Raw genomic sequence first — 18763 nt, 5'->3', positions numbered from 1 at the left:
CATCTCTTACATTTAGGTTTGGCCATCAATCTATTTTAGATATTCATTAAATATTGGGCTTTTATTTTAAAAATTAAATGAAAATCTGCAGTGGTGAACTTGGTGCTGATAGGGCAGAACCACCTCTCCAATGGATGGAAGTGACCTTGAAAGACACTCAATGGTTCATTTAAAAACCAGCCCTTCTAACACGTACCATCTAATGCTAATCATCGCTCAGAGCCAAGTAGACAAGAGAGCTCACTGAAAGAATGAGGACCATCTGGGCCCAGGGAGAAGCTTCCTCTCAGGATGGAAGAACTCAAGAGGAGAGAGGGTGAGGGATTTCTTAGCTTCTGGGGCTTTGGGTGAACATAAGTTTTAATTTTTGCAGTCATCATCTAAAATCTTTTGAAAATGTGATGGACCCCTTCTGAAGCTCCCGTATCCTCTCTGAGTCAATTTTTTTTTCTGAGTCAATTTTTAATAAATTTGTCACTGACCTTCCTGAGTTCTTTAAAAAATACCTCATAATCTAATAGCAAAGGCAACTGCCAGGAATGGTGTTGGTACACTGAATCAACTGCTGGCAGATGTTTTAAATCAGTTGGTCATGCAGCAATTCAGAAAGAAAAAAAAAACTGGTTTTCTCTGAACCAGTCATATTTATTTTATTATTTTTATGTGTTATCCTCCCTTTCATGTTGCTATTACAGTGATGAATAAAATTAAAACTTGCCTTGAAAACTGAGGGTCAAACACCTACATTTCCTACTAACTGTTAGCTGTAAGAGAGGAAGTGTTTGCGCTCAAATGGATTTTTAGCTGCTAAAAACACAGGAGGTCACTTCCTGGCCATGTTTAACACAGAAGAAAATAATAAGGTAGTCTAGACAAATGTATGTCCCTTTTGTTCTAAGATTCATTTACCTCCCAGGTTATAACCAGTTCAGATTTGCTGCCTCCACCACCACTGACGTTAGCTGGGGTGACTTCAGGGACTGTGCAGAAAACAAAAGACAAGTTATAGCAGGTGGCAATGCCACATAGGGGCCAGTAAAACTGTGCCTGAGATCACTCACTGTCAGCAAATATGCAGACACATACATACACCTTTGAATTTGGAGACCGGAAGCAGCATGGTCAGGGAGCCCACTACATCTGCTGGAAGGAGTAAAATGTAGGAAGGGAATTGCTATTAATCATGTGTTTCCTGTTCAACAAGGTACGCACACTTTCTGGTACATCTGACTAAACATTCAGCTCCATCCCTAGAGGCAATGAGTTCCCCGGAGGGAGAAAGGATGGAGGTGATGATCCTCAAGCTTGGTTAGACATTTATTAAGCATGTGGTGGCACACAAAGGAAAGCCAGGACAAACTGTGCCCGTGTAGAGCTTACAATCTAGTCGGGGGGCAAGAACACAAGCAGACTGATCACAGAGCAATGTCAACAACAAACAATTATGGTACAGACAGAATGGAGAGGCGCAGCGCAGTTCTGGAGTGGCAGGCTGCTCGGAAGAGGAGGAAGGTTGGGCTAATGGCTTCTCAGAAGAAGGTGAACTCTGAGCTGGGTGTTGAAGCAAGTGATGGACATAGGTGGGTCCCTTGCTCACTGTTTAACCACTTTGATCCCCAGTATTCTCTGTAAAAGAGGGGAAATCAGGCTTGCTTCCTCCTCAGGATGGACAAATGGAGCTAATTAAATTACAGTTTTGGAGCAGGACAAGAAAGTTTTGTTATCATCATGTAACCCAAAGAGTTCAGAAAGAATCTTAGGTTGCCTGCCTAGGATTACCTGGTAAGTGACATGTGTCCTTAGCTAAAGCCAAGGATGGACTTCTTTCTTTTTCTTTTTCTGAGGGTAGAGTCAGAGTTCTCATTTGCTTAGGGACTTTACTCATCCTTCATAAAACATTTGATCTCATCAGTGCTGCAAGTTCTACACACATTCTAGACATAAGCATTCCACTTAATCTGAGAGAAATTCAGCCTAGATGAATATGGTCATTCTCTTCCAGTATTCCTTTTATGTTCCAAATCTTAGCTTTTGAGGATGATTTGTATCTTAAGGAATACTTATTTCTGAATATATATTCTGAAGAAATAGTGATTTCTGTGAGATCATTTCATTTGAAGTGTGTGTGTGTGTGTGTGTGTGTGTGTGTGTGTGTGTGCATCTATAATCCTGTCAGAAGAACTGGTGGCACATGAACCAGGGAAGGAAGAGTTGGCTTTTGAGAGAACAAAACACAGCATGTCTTTTGCTATACTAGTAGCCCCAGTGAAGAAGACTCAACTCTCCACCCAACTTCAGTGCCTGATAATCTGAGCTTTTGTCAGCTTAATTTGTCATCATTATAAACATTTAAGGGGAAGGATTGCTAATAGACAGCCTTCTCAGGATTAAAAAGCAAGATGCATTTAAAACCTCTTCCTAAGGAATAGGAGCTGACTGAACAGACCATATGTATCCCAAAGTTACTCACGGGCCTCTTCTGTCCTCCGCTTCTCTGAGGGCCGGCTGGGCTCCCCAATGCCAATCACATTGGCTGCAACAGTGCGGAATTCATATTCAACCCAAGGGTTCAAACCCACCACTGTTGCTGTGAATGTCTTTCCATCAATGAGTTCTGGAACTGCAAAATATAAAAAGGTAGTGTTTCACTAGATACCCAGAAAACAAATGCAGTGACCCTATTAGAAACATAGGAAGGTACTCCACCCAACCACCCATCCATCCATCCACCATCCCATCCATCCACCCAGCCACACATCCATCCATCCTTCCATCCATCATCTCCTCCTCCTCTCCCCATCCTCCTCATCTTTTGTTATATTCACTCTGGAGCAAGTTTTACTGTGCCCATTTTTTAAAAATTTATTTTTATTTTTTATTTTAAGGAAGGGTCTACAGGGTGTTCAGGGTCTCACTACTAGAACGGACTCATAGTGATCTGCCTGTTTACAGCCTCCCAAGAGCTGGGATTACAGGTGCATGCCACCACACCCAGTCTCAACTGCCACTTCAGCAAGCCCCAGGGCCAGGGCCAGCACGGCAGCCTGGATATTGAACTCCCCAGCCCCTGTGCCTGCCTGCAGGTGCTTTAATCTGTTGAGCTATTTGGCCAGCCCTACTGTGCCCATTTAACAGAAGAGAAAGATGAAGATCTGCTGATTGCTGTGGCAAAGTTAGAACAAGAATCTATTGCCTGTTTTTCAATTTTTCTCACCTTTTTTTCTAAGAAACTCTTATGAATCAGCAAAAAAGTCAGTGACTATAGCAGTAAACATAGAATGCCATTTCTGAGTTTCAATAAGTAAAAATGAAAAAGTTGCTAAAATCAATATGATTTAAGTAAATTGCATAAAATTAGATACATTACTCCATTTATTTCTACTTTGAAACATCAAAGCCACATGGCCAACCTCTGGGGACTAAAGGAATATGTATCTTGCTTGTAGGAAATACCTGTTCATCTCTTTTTTCCTGAAATGAAATCTAAATTAAAAATGAGATGTTAACAGAGGTAGAGGTGGTATAATAATTGTTTAAGACCCTAAAGAGAAATGATTATGAAGCTTTCAAAAAATAGGAAGTACGTTATAAACACAATAAATGAAAGAATAAAAATGAAAATGTTACTGCTGCTGACAACGATGATTTAAAAACACAATTGAAACTATAAAATTGATTTTAAAAAATCACACCTCATCATCCCCAAAAAAGGTGCAGCAAGTCAGAAGGCTCCCTGCAGCCTTTAGATATTGCTTTCTGGAGAGTTGCATATAAACTTTACAAAGCCAGTGATTACAGGCTGGCATAATCCACTGCTCACAGAGTGTATCACAGTGGTACATAAATGATTTTAGGTAATACACAGATAGATGCATTTTCTTTTCATAAATAGTTTTAAATATGTTAAGAAAAAATACAACACAACAAAACTGACCCATTATTCCAGATGTCATTGCTGAGAATGAATACAATAAACAATTTGAGTTTATATGAAGGAAAATACTAAGTAAATGATGATATGGTTGTCTGACTCTGGGAGACATAGACATAAAGTATCAGCTATAGCTGTGTCTACCTAGATGTTCCTCAGCTTCTGCCATGTTTCAGTGTCCATTATGCTAAGTTCCAGAAGATTCTGAGAAGCCAGAACCAAGAATCTAAAATGGTACCTGTACTGACTGCTTGCCAGCCCACAGAGAATGGAGTCCTGGCTTGGATGACGTACATGGTGACGGGGCTGTGGTTGTCAGGCCCAGGTCTCCAGGAAAGCTGAGCGGTGGTGTCTGTGATTTCATCAATGGTAACAGCTTCTGGGGGACCTGGGGGGCCTGGGAAACAACAAGACCCTCAGCAATGGAGCAGCATGCTCCAATGTCCAAGGAAATGAGTACTTGCTTAAACGGGTATTGGCCAACTCTATCATTTATTCACCCACTCACAGATTTATAATTTGTCAGATTCTTTTGAATATGACCACATGCAAGAACTATGCTGGGCTCTAACATTGGAGAGCAATGAGACATTTCTTTTCCTTCTGGGGTCTTATTGAATAATAGAAAACATGTAAATGAATGATTATAGTAGAATATTTGTTTTGATATTAAGAGAGAATACTGGCCCATAATGAGGGCTCAAGTTCATTTCTCCATTCATCATTACTTTGGGTTTCTTCTACAGGTCAGGTGGAGTTATCTGGTGTTATAGTTCTGGTAAATGATAGATATTGCCCCTCATTTCATGAAGATTACAGTCTGCTGGAAATGGTTATTTCAACTCCTGAGGAAGTGAACTTCTGCAGAAATAGATGTAAGGCATTGGGGTCACAGCATTGCTCTGCACATTGTGCTCCACTGTGGTTATTAACACCCCCACACCTCTCCACATTCAATAGGAGCCCACACTGGGGTGGAAGGGGTTGCTGTGAAAATGACCAATGCTCAAGAGTCATGCAACTGTCTCTCTTCAAAACAATTTAAAAATTGGGCCAGAGTCTAAAGATCCTCATTTATGGCTTTCGCATGATTCTACTTTGTATTTTCTACTTCTGTATTTTTCCAGTTTACCTTTTTGATCTTTTGATGTTCACTGTTTCTGTCTATGTACTTGAGCCCATGCAAGGGGAGGAAATCAGACTTAAATGAAGAGTGGGAATCATGAAGAAATACAGGGATGGAAAGCAATTAACAGGCAAAGGAAAATATCAACAGGGCCAGAAAAAATACCCAAATCATCCTAGTTTCTAATGTAAAAATCTCTGACCAGGTGGTTAAATGACTTTAAGCAAGGCACATCATCTTAGCAGAGAAGGTGACTGGGAGGGGGCGATAGTGGTTTCATGCCCATTGCATAGGCATGAGAAGACATTCCTGGGGGAATAGTACTCCAATATACTCTCCAAATACTAGCACACCATAGAACAGGCAGGGGCAGGGCAGAAGGAAGGGGCTTTCAGGGACTGGTGAAAAGTTAAGGGCAATTTCCCAAAGCAAGGCTTTGTTCTGCTGCGATTCACTCCTTCACCTTTTATGTGATGCCCTACATTCTCGTTCCTCTTTTAAAAATTATTTTTGTAGGCCCCAGGTGAGACTAAATTTATCTTCTCCCTCCCACTCTTGAGTGAAATGTCTGGAAATCTTTATCTGGAGCTGATTAATTTTTCCATGGTGACATTTCAGCATGTCAGTCTAATGCCATCTAGAAGAGCTGAAGTGATCTTTGGTCTCCAGGATTCTTATTAACTAGGTAAATTCTGAAGACAATATACTCTTCTTCTTCTTTTTTTTCTGACCAGACTTCCCATCCTAGCATTTCCATCCTTTCCTCTTCATGTATGCTGCTTCAATGCCTTTAGAGTCTTAGCATTGCAAATAGAAAAGTGTTCACTCCACATTCCTCAAAGAATTAAGTTAATAGGAAGGCTCAGAGCCTGCTGCTGACAACTGTGTGTATTGAGCTGCATCTTTAGAGAGAATATGGTATTCCCCCCCCACCACCTTGTTTATTCTTCTTTGTCTTCCTGGCACCTCCCCCCAAGCAATGGGTAGCTAGGACCTTAGAGAATGTTTACTAAGTATTTTAGAGAAGTTGGGGCCCTCTTTCAAAATAACAAAATGTGCAAATTCTTGTCCTGTGAGCAAAATGATAACATGGTCAGAGGCCCACAGAGGTTTTGGTCACAAGCAACAGCAAAGGTTTCATGACAGCATGCACTCATTGCTCAGAGAAGAGTGATCTTTCTAGCTGTGATTAGAGCGCTACACATTAAATAAAGCAGACATCAGAGAATTTAAGGAGTCAGAACCAGTTTCAAACACACAACCCTCTTACAGGGCAGTAAAATAGATTTCTGCTTCTCCTCTATAATGTTCAGAAAAGCCGCAAGGGCAAAGCAGTAGGCAATAAAACAGAAGATTATAGTTTTAAATGGCATATTAATTTATTGGCCTTATTAGCTGATTAGACTAGATTTTCTTTTAGACTGAGTTTGCAAATTCCTCTTGGTATTTGATATTATTTTCTGTGAAATGAAGTATACAATATCATTTAAGAACTTCAAGTATTACTGATTTAAATATTTATTAGTCTAATTTATTGGTGTTTAAACTGCTGATCTGAATATTACCCTAATTAAATAAAGGATACATTTCCAGTAACTGAATTCTTTTGTTCTCAAGGAAGAGAAGAGTAGCTCTGATATTTTTTTAAATAGAAATACATTTCTTTAAGTTATTCTGTTGTAGATATACCTTAGTTGAAGGTTTTCTTTTTCCTTATAACTCATCCTTATGTACACTATGACTGAAAGTTTTTTTAATGAATATAAAGATAACCAAAATATTTGTTTTTTATATATGAAATTAATGTTTTTTAACCTCTCTTGATAATTAAGTTCCTAACGGATATTTTCGCCTCTCACATTCTGCCTGGAGCATATAGCGCCGCTTTTTGTTGGCTCAGATAATATTTTGTCTCCTCTGCACTCAGATTTACCCTGCCTCCAGTGCTGATACCCAGGATTTTCATTTCCTTATAGTGCAAGTTTGCCATGGGCTCGGCCTGCAGGCCAGACACCTCATCATCAATAGTTAGGGATTCTGGTTAAGAAAGTATGGGCCAGGAGGTTATTATGATAGTATGGGTTAGCTTCATTTTTATTTTTAATTAAAAACATTTTTCCCATACTGTGAATTAGATCTAAGACCTCCATATAAAAGCCAAATACTCTAACACTGAGCTACACCCTAAGCTCAGCCTTATTTTTAATACTTTGTAAACACCTAAACATGTAGAGGTTAAATTCTGATAAGTGTATTGGTTTGCTAACATTTTGATTTTCAGTTAAAAATATTTCTTAAAGGTCCACTCACAGTTTCTTTACAAATTGGCTTGATGAGGCTTGGGCGGGGTCCAGCCTGTGGCTCAGCTGGGTTGGTCATGCTTTTAGGCACATGCTTTTAGGTTAGGGAATGTTGGTAATATGTGCTCAAGAGAGTCTCATAAAAGCCAGTTTTTACCTCATTCTCATCACTATTTACTACACCCAAGGTATCAAGAAGTGTTTCTCTCCAAAGCTGTACTTGTGCAACCTGAACAGCCCTATTAACCTCAGGAATAAAAATGAAACTGGGAAAACCTGAGGATGAATTTATTTATGCCACTGCTAAACTTCTAACCTAAAATAGAAATGTGATTTAGCCCAGATAAAACACAAAAGGGCACTATCACATCTCTATGTAAATTTTTAAGCTTTTGTTTATCAACAGCTAATCCAGAAGATCATAGCAATTCCAACAAGAAATATTTGCATATGAAGGTTCTGTGGGCTGTTAACCACCATTTATGATGTGTAGCTCATGAATGACTTTTCTGTAGAATTCTCAACCACTGAAGTTTCAGAGCTCTGTGCTAGAGTAGATATCACAAAAATACTTTAAGGACAAAGAAAAAATTCCAGTACCTCTTACGATCAGGTCTGCAGCAGCAGACAGTCTGTCCACACTTGTTTGGACCATACAGACATATTTCCCAGCATGCTTCAGTTGGATGTTTCGGATCATCAAATCACCAGCTGAATCCTGCTGATAAAGTAGGGGGAAATGGTTACAGTTACTTTTTAATGAGCTCTAAATATCATTTTCACATAAAGAATATTATGACTAAAGGATTTACTTTACACTGGCTGATGAAAGCATTTGTGATGGCAAGCCATGGTCTGTTAAAAATATGTCAGCCTGCCTGAGAGCTAAGAACATTAACATTTTCAGAACATACCTGCAGGAAGACCTGTGGTATGTGGAATCTCTAGATCTCTGGAGCAGTCTGCCAACCTTGTTGGAAAAACTGAAATTTACATAAGGTGGCTCATGGTCTAGTCTCATGGGCTTCTTTAGACATGTTCTCAGCCCATAGCCCATACTGGCATCTAATACTTTGGAACTCTATATTTGAAAAGGGGATGGAAGTCCACATTTGGAAGCATCTACATTTTTCTTGCACAAGTCTGTTTTTTTGCAGCCAGAATTTTGATTGCTCCACTTTTGAATTAAAGGATTATGAAGACCAGACTCTCCAAGGAAATCTTGTATCACCTAGTGTGGAATGGTGCTAATTTGTTTTCTAAATGCCAAATGCATGTTTGATTAGCAAATGAATAGGACTAATTACATTCCAGTATGAATATCTATGTGCTCCAGAAATATTTCTTCACAGTCCTCCAGCACAATACTTTTAATAAACATGAAGAGAACTCTCCACAGGCTATCAAAAAAGTGGCATTTAACTGAAAAACTCAGCTATACCTTAAGAGTTTGGTTTCAGAGCACTGTTAATCAAAAATTAAAGAACAACTGTTCAAACAAGCAGTCACCTAAAGAGCCATGTTTGAAATACTGTTTCTTTCTAAGCGCTAATGGGTGATAGTCTGAGTGGATATTGGCTCCTTCAGGTTTTTCTATTCTGAACTACATGGGAAGTCAACATAGACCCTGCTGTTAACTATTCCTTGAAATGGCAATCATAATGGATGGCACTTCACCATACTTCATAAATGGTAGGGCGCCTTCTAGGTCAGTGCTGGTGAATCTATGGCAGGCATGTAGCATCAGGATATTTGTTAACAATGAAAGTTGTAAGAGGTTTGTCATCACTGTTCCAAGTGCTTTAGTTATATTAGCTCAGGAAATACAGTTTTACATTCAAGGAAACTCTAGCACAAAGCAGGTAGATGAGGTGGGTTGTGTGGCCACTCAGCTAACCAGTACAAGGCAGACCTGACTTGAACCCACACAGTTAGCCCCGAGTCCTTTTCTTAACAATGATGCTACACTACTCTCCAGAAAGATCACATCCCATTTGAAATCAGTGGATACTGAGTTTTCCCTCTTTGTTTCAATAGAGGCCATCACATTCATGTTTATCAAGGATAATGGAAGGGACAACTGCCGACAGCCATAGGTGGGCTTGGAAGAGAGGCGAAGATATACAGTAAGTGTAGAGCCGCAGTCTTGATACTTAGTTGTCTTGATTCTTGCTGTGTGATTTCATCTAAATCTCTTAATCTGTCTGGGCCTTAGTTTATTGACCTTTGAAAAAAGGAATGCTTTGCCAACGTGCTGTGTGGTGAGCATCTAATGAGACTGTATGTCTGTGGGAAATGTTTTCACAGACTGTGAAGCAGAGAGTAAATTTAAACTGGTATTATTGATGATCATGATCAATTTTCTTTGTCAAATAATCATGTTAAAGGAGCTTAAATCTAATTGAAGAAGACCTGTGATATTTTTTATCTGAAAGTTTTTATTTATAACATTTATGCTCTCATCTAGTTTCTACTATTTATTGATCACATTTTATAACTGTTTAGTAAAACAAGAGAATAGATAACATGAAGGTGACTGATAAATGGTTAGGCGCTTTGCAAATGAAAGGAATTATCAACTTCGTCACAATAGGTATTAATATTACTCTTTTCTATCTAAGACATTTCACTCGTCTGAACTTTAAGTAGAGATTAAAAAAAAAGTAAGCCTATGTGTAAGGAAGGTGAGAAGCCACACTGATTTTAAGGTGGAACCATACTGGCATTAGCAAAATACCTATACTACCTTGATAATTCATTTTTTATCAGGGGCTTCAATGCCAAAAAAACTTCTTGTAGCCTGCATATTTCAGAACATGGTAGCATACTAATGTTCATAGTCCAACTTGCTCTATTTACTCTCAAATTTTGATGGATCTTTGCATCTTTAAAATAAATTAAAATTTTAAAAAAGTCCAGATGGAGTAAGAGTCCTGTGAGGGAGACTCCCTTGGAAAACTACTGTTAACTGAATACTACATCTATGCACCTACTAAAAAGAATACAACAGGCCCAGCTTTTTTGCCACACTCTAGTCTGTTGTGTTCTGAGAGCACTTGAGAGTATCAAAGGATAATGAAATAGTCACTTTTCTAAGATGCCATTAGGTTGAGTCTACCAAGCATCATCTTCGCTATGCTGAGTCAGGAGGCAGACCCTGAAGTGGGGCGGGCTTCCGCAGGGCACAGGCTTGCCTCTTCTGTGGTCCTGACACTGCAGACATCAGCTGAACCTGTGGCCATTGCACTCGGTTCTCACTACCTGCAGCGCTACGCTTCACTTTGCGTGTCAGCAATAACTGACTGGCCGTCGTCCCAGTCTCACGGAAACAGACATTTCTCATAGGCCATCAGCACAGCCATCCATGCTTGACTCCACCATGGCGTCTCCACTGGGGCCTCAACAAAATGCTAACACAGGCAGGGGAGCTCAGAGGTTTTTGTCACCAGCTGCTGCAGAGGTGTGACACCAGAGACCACATATGTCTGATTGGCAGCACGTCCATTTTTATCTTTATGGGCCTAGTTTTACTCTTTGATGTCTATGACAATCTCAGAGATACTGTTTTAAATAAGAATTTGATTTTAATGTAAAAACTGCTAATCTGCTTAATTTATAAAGAATTTTCTCAACATATATTTTGTTCATATGGTCAAGGTTATCTTGCTTTCATACTTAGGGGGGAAGTACACCCCCAGTATATCATATGGATGGCTTTGTAAGCTTTAGGCTACACATTCAACTTACAGGACTAAGATGAGATAGGCAGATACTATTCTTTTTTTTTTTTTTTTTTTTTTTTTTTTTTTTTTTTTTTTCAGAACCGGGGCTTGAACTCAGGCCCTTGCACTTGCCAGGGAAGCGCTTATTCCACTGAGCCATCTCCCCGGCCCCCTGCAGATACTATTCTTACAGCAGTGTAGAAGATGGAAGGGCTTTAACAAAACAAGCCTGATTTCTGTACTCTATTGTCTTCTGGCTAGATTCAGCCAAGGAAAGGGCAGTCTGAGAGAAGCTTTACTACCAATGGAAATACATGGCTATATTGTAGCGTAAATTTTTTAGAGTAATTCTAACACATCCTATACATCCATTTTCCCCCAAGATTTAACCTTTTATTATAGAAGTTTTAATAGCAGTATTAATCCATGTAGAAAGTAAAACTTTTAAAAAATTCAAGCATTTGTGTTGAAGTTACCTGGAGATAATAAATAACTTCACAGACTTCTAGAACCAAGAGAATAAGTGCTAAATTTACAATGATGAATCTTCTATAAGCATCAAAGGGAGTACAGCTAATGACCTAACAATGTATAAGAAAGCTATTATTAAGCCATTTTCTCAATAAAGTTCCATGGTATATTGTGTATTATTAACAGAGGACTTGGACTTTGAAATTTCAAGTTGAGCCCTGCAGTTTAGGGAGATTCCAGGAAAATCATGTCATACATAATTCCTATAAACCTTAGTTTCCTGATGCATACATAGAGAGGAGTAACTAACTTAAATGGCAGTTATAAAATTATAGGGCAGCTTTGCTATGTACACTTTCTCAGTAAATAGAGTTAGATTCTGGTTTATTATGCAAAATAAAACAGGAATTAACCAAGAGTTTTGCAAAATAGGGGACTTGAACAAAATTACAGTTTTATAACAACAATTTTACTTTTATCAAGTTTATCAAAACAAGGTCATCTGATTCAGTCTCTAACGTGTGTTTGCGTCCTGTTTCATGCAGTTGGCATGACATTAATACTTACCCCTCCAACTCTTTCAAAGTGGTCCCCATCCTTGTCAAAGTCTATCAGACGCTCATTAAATGACCATGTAAACACTATGTCCAGTGAGTGATCATGAGTCACCTGGCATGGCAGAACAATGCTCTCTCCAACAGTGACGTCCATGCTGGAAGGGGGCACCATTACCCTTGTTGGATCTGGAGTGTTAAAGCAAAATCAAACTTATCAGCAAGGCCATGAGCTTATATGGAAGTAGCAGAATCCGAGACCAAAATGTAAGTGATTTCACTTTGCATTGTCTTAGACTGTGATCAAAAATCTCCAGTCACCTGTGAAAGCTAGATTTGGGATGGGAAGCCAGTTTTGATAGGAAAAGTTGGAACTGCTCATCATAAAAACCTTTCTAAAGCATCAGAACTCAATGGGACACACCAATTTTAGGACACTTAAGACTCACAGTGGAGGGCTCACCTCCTGGAAGCCTGTTAGAAATGGTCTTTTAGGAAAGGGCTTTAGTGCTCTCTGTTTTCCCTACATCTTAGCTAAGTTAAAACAGGAATTAGTGAATTTGAGTTTAGCTGGGAGTTTTTCTGCTATAAAAGTGAGAAACATAAGAAATTTAGAAAATTTAGGAAAATCGAAAGAAGGAACAATAACACATGGAAACAACCAGAAAGCAAACAATTATGTGGATGAAAACAGTTTTCATTTTGGAATAATTTCCTTAGCCTTTTGGCTCATAGGTTTTTACTTTTCCTTTGCACCTTATGGTACATGTACAAGGCTCCTTCTGTCTCTACTTAATATAATATAGATATCTTTATATTTTTATCAAGATAGCTTTATAACATGCATAATATGCTATTAAATTTATAGTTTTAACTTTTTTTAAAAAATGTAATTGGTACAGCATCTCACTACGCAGCTCAGACTCGCAGTGATCTGTCCCGAACCAGTGGGTCAGTCAACGAAGGTCACCTGGGGGAGGAGCGGGGAATTGAAGAGGGGACAAAGGACAGGAGATGTGAGAAGTGGAGGCAAGACAAAGATTCTGATCAAGCCTCGTTTATTTAGGGGAGGTTCTGGGTATATATAGGGGGTGATGGAATGAGGAAGTCTTGGCTCTTGGGGTCAGCAGGTATCTAGGCAACAGGGAGGGTGCAACCCCTAGGGCATAGCACGTGATTCCCAGGGAATGGGCAAGGTGAGAAGGGCCATAATCTTGACTCAGCAGAGGAATAGAATGGATACTGGTTAATGGCCTCCAACAGTGATCCTCTTGTTTTCAGCCTCCCCAGTGCTGGGATTATAGGTATGCACCACCACCCCCATTCTCGGTGATCAGCTCAGCACACCCAGGGGCAGGGCTGGTGCAGCATGTGGTGCTAGGGATTGAACCCTGGTCCCTGCGCTTGCCTAAGTAGGCACTTAGTTTGCTGAGTTATCTTGTAGGCCCTAGTTTTAACTATTTAAAAAAATTATTTAATAGAGGGTCTTGCTACACAGTTCTGATTTGTAGGGATCCTCCTGTCTCAGTGTCCCCAGTGCTGGGATTACAGGCATGTGCCACCAAGCCTGGGTTTGGGGCTGACACAGCATGCCAGGGTTCAGGGACCAGCACAGCATGTGGTATTGGGGATTGAACTCAGGTCCTTGTGCTTTCCAAGCAGGTGCTTAGACCACTGAGCTATCTCCCAGCCCAGTTTGAACTCTTGATACTAGCAGACACTTAAGTAAATTTTATTACAAATATAATGCTATAATAAAAACATCACTGACAAATGTTATCTTTTAAAAATAGAGATTATCATTTATCTTTTAAATTTATCCTTTACATTATACCTGTAAGTGGGGATGAAATAGGCTTGATTAGTCGAGGTGAGTTATAACTCCAGAACTACATTTACACAAATGTAGTTTCTTATTTTTAATACAACATAATTTCATAAATGATGTTAGACAGTACAATGGTATAAGAGCTTTGAATTCAATATAAAAGTCATATAAATAGCTAAGCAATGACATGAATTTAGCCATATTCCAGAAATTTTTAAATAAAGAATTCAAATAAGACAAATCAAAACCAAGCAAGATAAAAGAATATTGATCAATTCTCTTTCATGTTCATAGGTTTATATTTCAGCTCTGAAGTATATATTAAGAGAACACCTTGGATTAAAATCTTATCTGGAAAATTTGAAATTCTACTTCATAGGAGATATTTTGGTTTTATTTTAATTGATGAATGATTGTGTATATTTGTGCAGTGTAATACGAGGTTTCACTACATGTATTGATTTTATACCGATCAAATCTATCACCTCACATCTATAACCTCAACCATTTATTGATGAGTCCTAATTTCTCAATTTCCTCTATAATGAAAGTAATTAGAATATTTTTTCGGCCCTTTTATATAACTATGGAAGGAAAACAACTGAGGTTGTTATAAAGAGTAATCTCTGTCTTAAATAGGTTGTAACTTAATAGTAATATACACTTCTGCTGTTTTCTGAATATAGAAAAAGGCCATCATAAGTATATTGACGTGCTTTTAGTCACTACTGACTGAGTGCTAGTCATGAAGTGAGACATGATCAGCAGACACTGCCAGCGCAGAGGTAATGGGACAGAAATCCCCTTATTTCAAAGCCTAGAGCTATTGTAAGCCACATAATAAAAAGCTATTGATTCTCTAACCTTCAGGAATAGCTACAGACTAGGATTTTGTTTTTGATTGAGGGAAAGAGGTGAAAGCAAATTTTATTCAGAGAAAAAGCCTAGGAATAGTTCCTTTATGTCATCTGGAGTTTTTGAATTTAAAATTTCCTCATCTATAAAATGAAAATGGAAACAGATCATCTCAAGCTAAAATTAAGTAACTTTATTTTTTCATGGTACAAAGATGTTAGCTAATTCTCTTTAAATATCTGTGCAATGATTTTACAATTTTGTTTTTTCATTTTAATGCATTTTATTCACTCATTTTATTCATCCACCAAGCATATATTCTGTTTTACAGGGTACAGTAAGGGGGGTTGACAGAATAATAATGCTTATAATAACTGAATCCCTTAGTGCTGTTCATTGCTTCAGCTAAATTGCATCATTTATTCCTATAAAACAGGTATTCTCATACTTGTTAACAGATGAGGAGACTGATACTAAGAGGGCTTAGGGAACTGTCTGCCTCTCTTCCTTTAGCTGGAAACATGGTATCCATACATAGGACAACCCAAAGGGGCACAAGGCAGCAGTTTGTGCTCCTGATTATGTACAGTCACCTGAAGTTATTTAAATGCAGAAGGAATCTAAAGAACTCCTGCCAGGTTTTAGTAGGATTTTTACAAGAGTAATGAACTCACTGCCTCAGGTATGGCTTTTCCAGGAAGCCTAGGTGCCCAATTTTGAGTTAATGTAAATGTCTAAGGTCAAAGCCTTAGAAATTTTTGTTTTATCTCCTAGCAACCTCAGGGCTATCAACGAAGAGTTGGCATCTGTCGCAAAATCTATGGCCATTTGAAATTGGCCATGTTTTCATCTATCTTTCTCTTTTGTTCTGGGGACTGAACCCATAGTCTTGTACATGCAAAGCACATGCACTACCATTGAGCTCCAGCTCCAGCCACTTGGCTCATATTGCTGTAGACATTTGTCTTCTAAAGAAAGATACATCATTTTATACAACATGCAGGGATCCACAATCATTTTGTTATTGGTAAATTACTAGCTTACTAACCATAGGTCAGTAAAGGTTCCTTAAATAAAAGATCATACTGTACAGCTGCTGTGCTGATAGCAACTAATGCATCTACTACTTATTGCTGATTCATGGTCTGAGCTTGGAAGTAGCAAGAATCAATGCAAAATTAGTCACGTACTGTACCTCACCAGAGAGGTCTCATTGGGACTAGAGAAGATTAAACTAAAGAGGTTCAAAAGCTCATTAACTCCTTGGTTTTCAAAAAGTGTATGTCTTGTCAATATTCTTATTTACTGTGTTATGAATTCTGAGGTTTCTTAGTTGATTGACATACTTAAATGCGAATACAAATGCTGTATACAAATAAACAGATGGCTTGTTGCAAACAAACTGTCTACCTTCTTTGGTTTTAATTCATCAAGATGAAGAAGAACCTATATTTATTACTTTTGTTCTGAAGGGTCACTCTAGCTATTGTTCTGTACATAAAACTCTGAGAGGCAATTAGAACTCAAGATACAAACTGATGGCTGGATTTGGATAGATTTAAATAGCTACAACAAATAAGACCAACAACAACTTCCAACTTTCCTTCTTGTGGTTGATTCACACTGTAGAAAATAACAAATTCAAGACTCCAGAGGACTGATGCTTAAAAACATTGATTTATCCAGCATTTAACTTTTCCTGTAGTTACAAAAATTCATTTAGTGTTTTCTAAAATCCATGGATGACAAAAAGTAAACTAAGTAGTTTTTTTCTAAAGACCATAACAATGACAAGGAAGAGTTATTTTCTTGATTTAACAATCACACTAATGACTAGACACACAAATTTCAATATATACTCAAGCCATACTACTTTATGACTTTGATGGAAGAACGATATCTTGACTTACAACTATAAGATGTGATCCAAATAGACAATAAGTTATGGAATAAAAATATTATACAGTAAGAAATACATCGCCATTAATGCCCTCAAAACAAACCCCTTCACCTTGAACACATTCTATTATTATTGCAACTTTATTTGAAGCAATTCTGAATGTCACTTTTTATGAGTGTCTTGTTGAGGTTTGATTAAAAAAAATATGGTGAATGTTGCTGCCAAGAGCCATCCAGAAGAAAGGCAGGCTCATCAGAACATCTTAGTGTTTTCTCTTCCACTTTTTTTTCACTGAATCTGGCATGGTGAGGGTTGCTGGCCCACCTCAACATTAACATGATCATGAAAGGGAAACTTTTGAAAATCTATTCTAGAGATCAAAGTGGCTATGACAGCACAACTGGACATTCATGGAAGAAGACTTCCAGAACTGCTTCAGAAAGTGGCCAGAATGTGTTCAGAGTGAGGAGTAACATTCTGAGGGGATTAATGGTGATGTATCTGGGAGTGCTATAAATTTTTAAAAAGTAAGCATTCACTTTAATTTCTATCGGAGCTTGTATTATTTCTAAAAACAAATACTCTTGGGTCTATAGATAAGAATTCCATTTTTTTTTTGTATTTATTTATTTGATACAGGGTTTTGCTAAGCAGTCCAGATTCATAGTGAACCTCCTGCCTCAGCCTCCTTAGCACTGGGATTACAGGCATGCATCCCGAGGCCCAGTCTCAATCACCATCTCAGCATGCCTCAGGGGCAAGGTTGGCATGGCAGGTCAGGGGATGGAAGCCCCTGGCCCCTGCACCTGCTTGCAGGTGCTTTAATCTGCTGAGCTATTTGGTCGGCTCTATATCGTTTTCTTTTTTTCCATTTAATTTTTATAGAGATTTTTAAGCATCAGCTTCTTTAAAAGCCTGAAGCAAATCAAGGAGCCAACAGCCAGCTTGCCTTTCAGGATACAAAGGGACTGCACAGGAACTGTTGTGGTAGTTAAATGCCACAACAATGATTGTTGATTCGTAATAACAATAATCCTGGAGGTAAGATCTTAGCGATTGAATTTTAGCACTATATAGTCGGTCAATTTTTTTTTTCAAAAAGAATACAATCAGTACTGGATAAATTTTATTTTATTTATTTTATTTTTTCTGTATTTAGGACAGGGTCTTCAGAGTCTCACTACATAACTCCGACTCATAGTGATTCTCCTGTTTTCAGTCTCCCAAGTGCTGTGATTATAGGCGTGCACCACCATGCTCAGTCTCAATCGCCATTTCAGAGTGCCCCGGGGGCGGGCCAGCATAGCAAGCCTGTGATTGAACCCCAGCCGCTGCGCTCTGTCTAAGCAGGTACTTTCATCTGCTGACCTATCAGACCAGCACTAAACTATACTTGTCAATTGTGCATAAAACACATATCTATTTAAAAGAGAATATCATAAATATTAGATAAGAATTACAATTCAGTTATTCAAGCTGGAATAACCTTTCATCAGGGATGGAATTTAATGTTAGACTTTAAAAATTCAACTGCACAGGTACACACTGGAGAATTGGTAGTTCACAAGGATAAATGTTTTATTGTGGGCAGAATGCTTGCAGCTGCCAAAGAAAGTTAGTGCAGCCTTAACCTGCCTTCACGGCATGTGGTATTACAAGTTGAGGAGGCAATAAATTGGTTGTATTTTGCATTACTCAGAGCACTTACTAAGTCCATCCTTTGGATTCACTGACAGAGTTGTATACTTAGGCTAGTAAATAATCTAATAGATCTAATACATCTGAAAAAGCTAACATTATTGAAAGTGGTTAGCATTTGAAAGAAAAAATTAAGAGAGACATGGTAGTGCTTTTCAAGAATGTAAAGGGCTTACAAACAGAAACTTAATTGTTTATTTTGTATTGCCCCATCGTATAAAGCAAAGAGTAGCAAACAGGCCTATTTTAGCTCCTTACAAGGGAGAACTTTCTAATATTTGACCTTTATTATGAAATCTGAAAACACAAAAGTGTGCGTTGAGAAGCTTCCAGGGCTTCTGCAGCAGAAGGGACAGTCTTTAGAAGGATGGTGTGCAA

The 18763-nt window shown here is 38.5% G+C and overlaps 1 protein-coding gene across 3 annotated transcripts in view; it reads right to left on the bottom strand.

Moving 5' to 3' along the window:
* Nucleotides 1–18763, bottom strand: part of Cntn4 (contactin 4) — a 1063047-nt gene that overhangs the window by 18697 nt on the left and 1025587 nt on the right. For 2 of the 3 annotated variants that reach the window (XM_023713310.1, XM_004629525.1), the window contains 5 exons: nucleotides 12118–12293; nucleotides 7958–8078; nucleotides 4170–4328; nucleotides 2471–2620; nucleotides 910–980 (listed from right to left, as the gene is read on the bottom strand). In XM_023713310.1, the coding sequence (XP_023569078.1) occupies nucleotides 910–980; nucleotides 2471–2620; nucleotides 4170–4328; nucleotides 7958–8078; nucleotides 12118–12293 (677 nt within the window). The remainder of the gene's footprint in view (nucleotides 1–909; nucleotides 981–2470; nucleotides 2621–4169; nucleotides 4329–7957; nucleotides 8079–12117; nucleotides 12294–18763) is intronic. The other variant, XM_023713311.1, reaches the window with a different exon arrangement.

This window comes from Octodon degus, unplaced genomic scaffold (genome assembly GCF_000260255.1).
Source record: "Octodon degus isolate 3935 unplaced genomic scaffold, OctDeg1.0 scaffold00030, whole genome shotgun sequence".
NCBI classification, from domain to species: domain Eukaryota; kingdom Metazoa; phylum Chordata; class Mammalia; order Rodentia; family Octodontidae; genus Octodon; species Octodon degus.
Note: the sequence above shows the minus strand (reverse complement) of the source record. Positions and strands in the feature narration are given on the sequence as shown.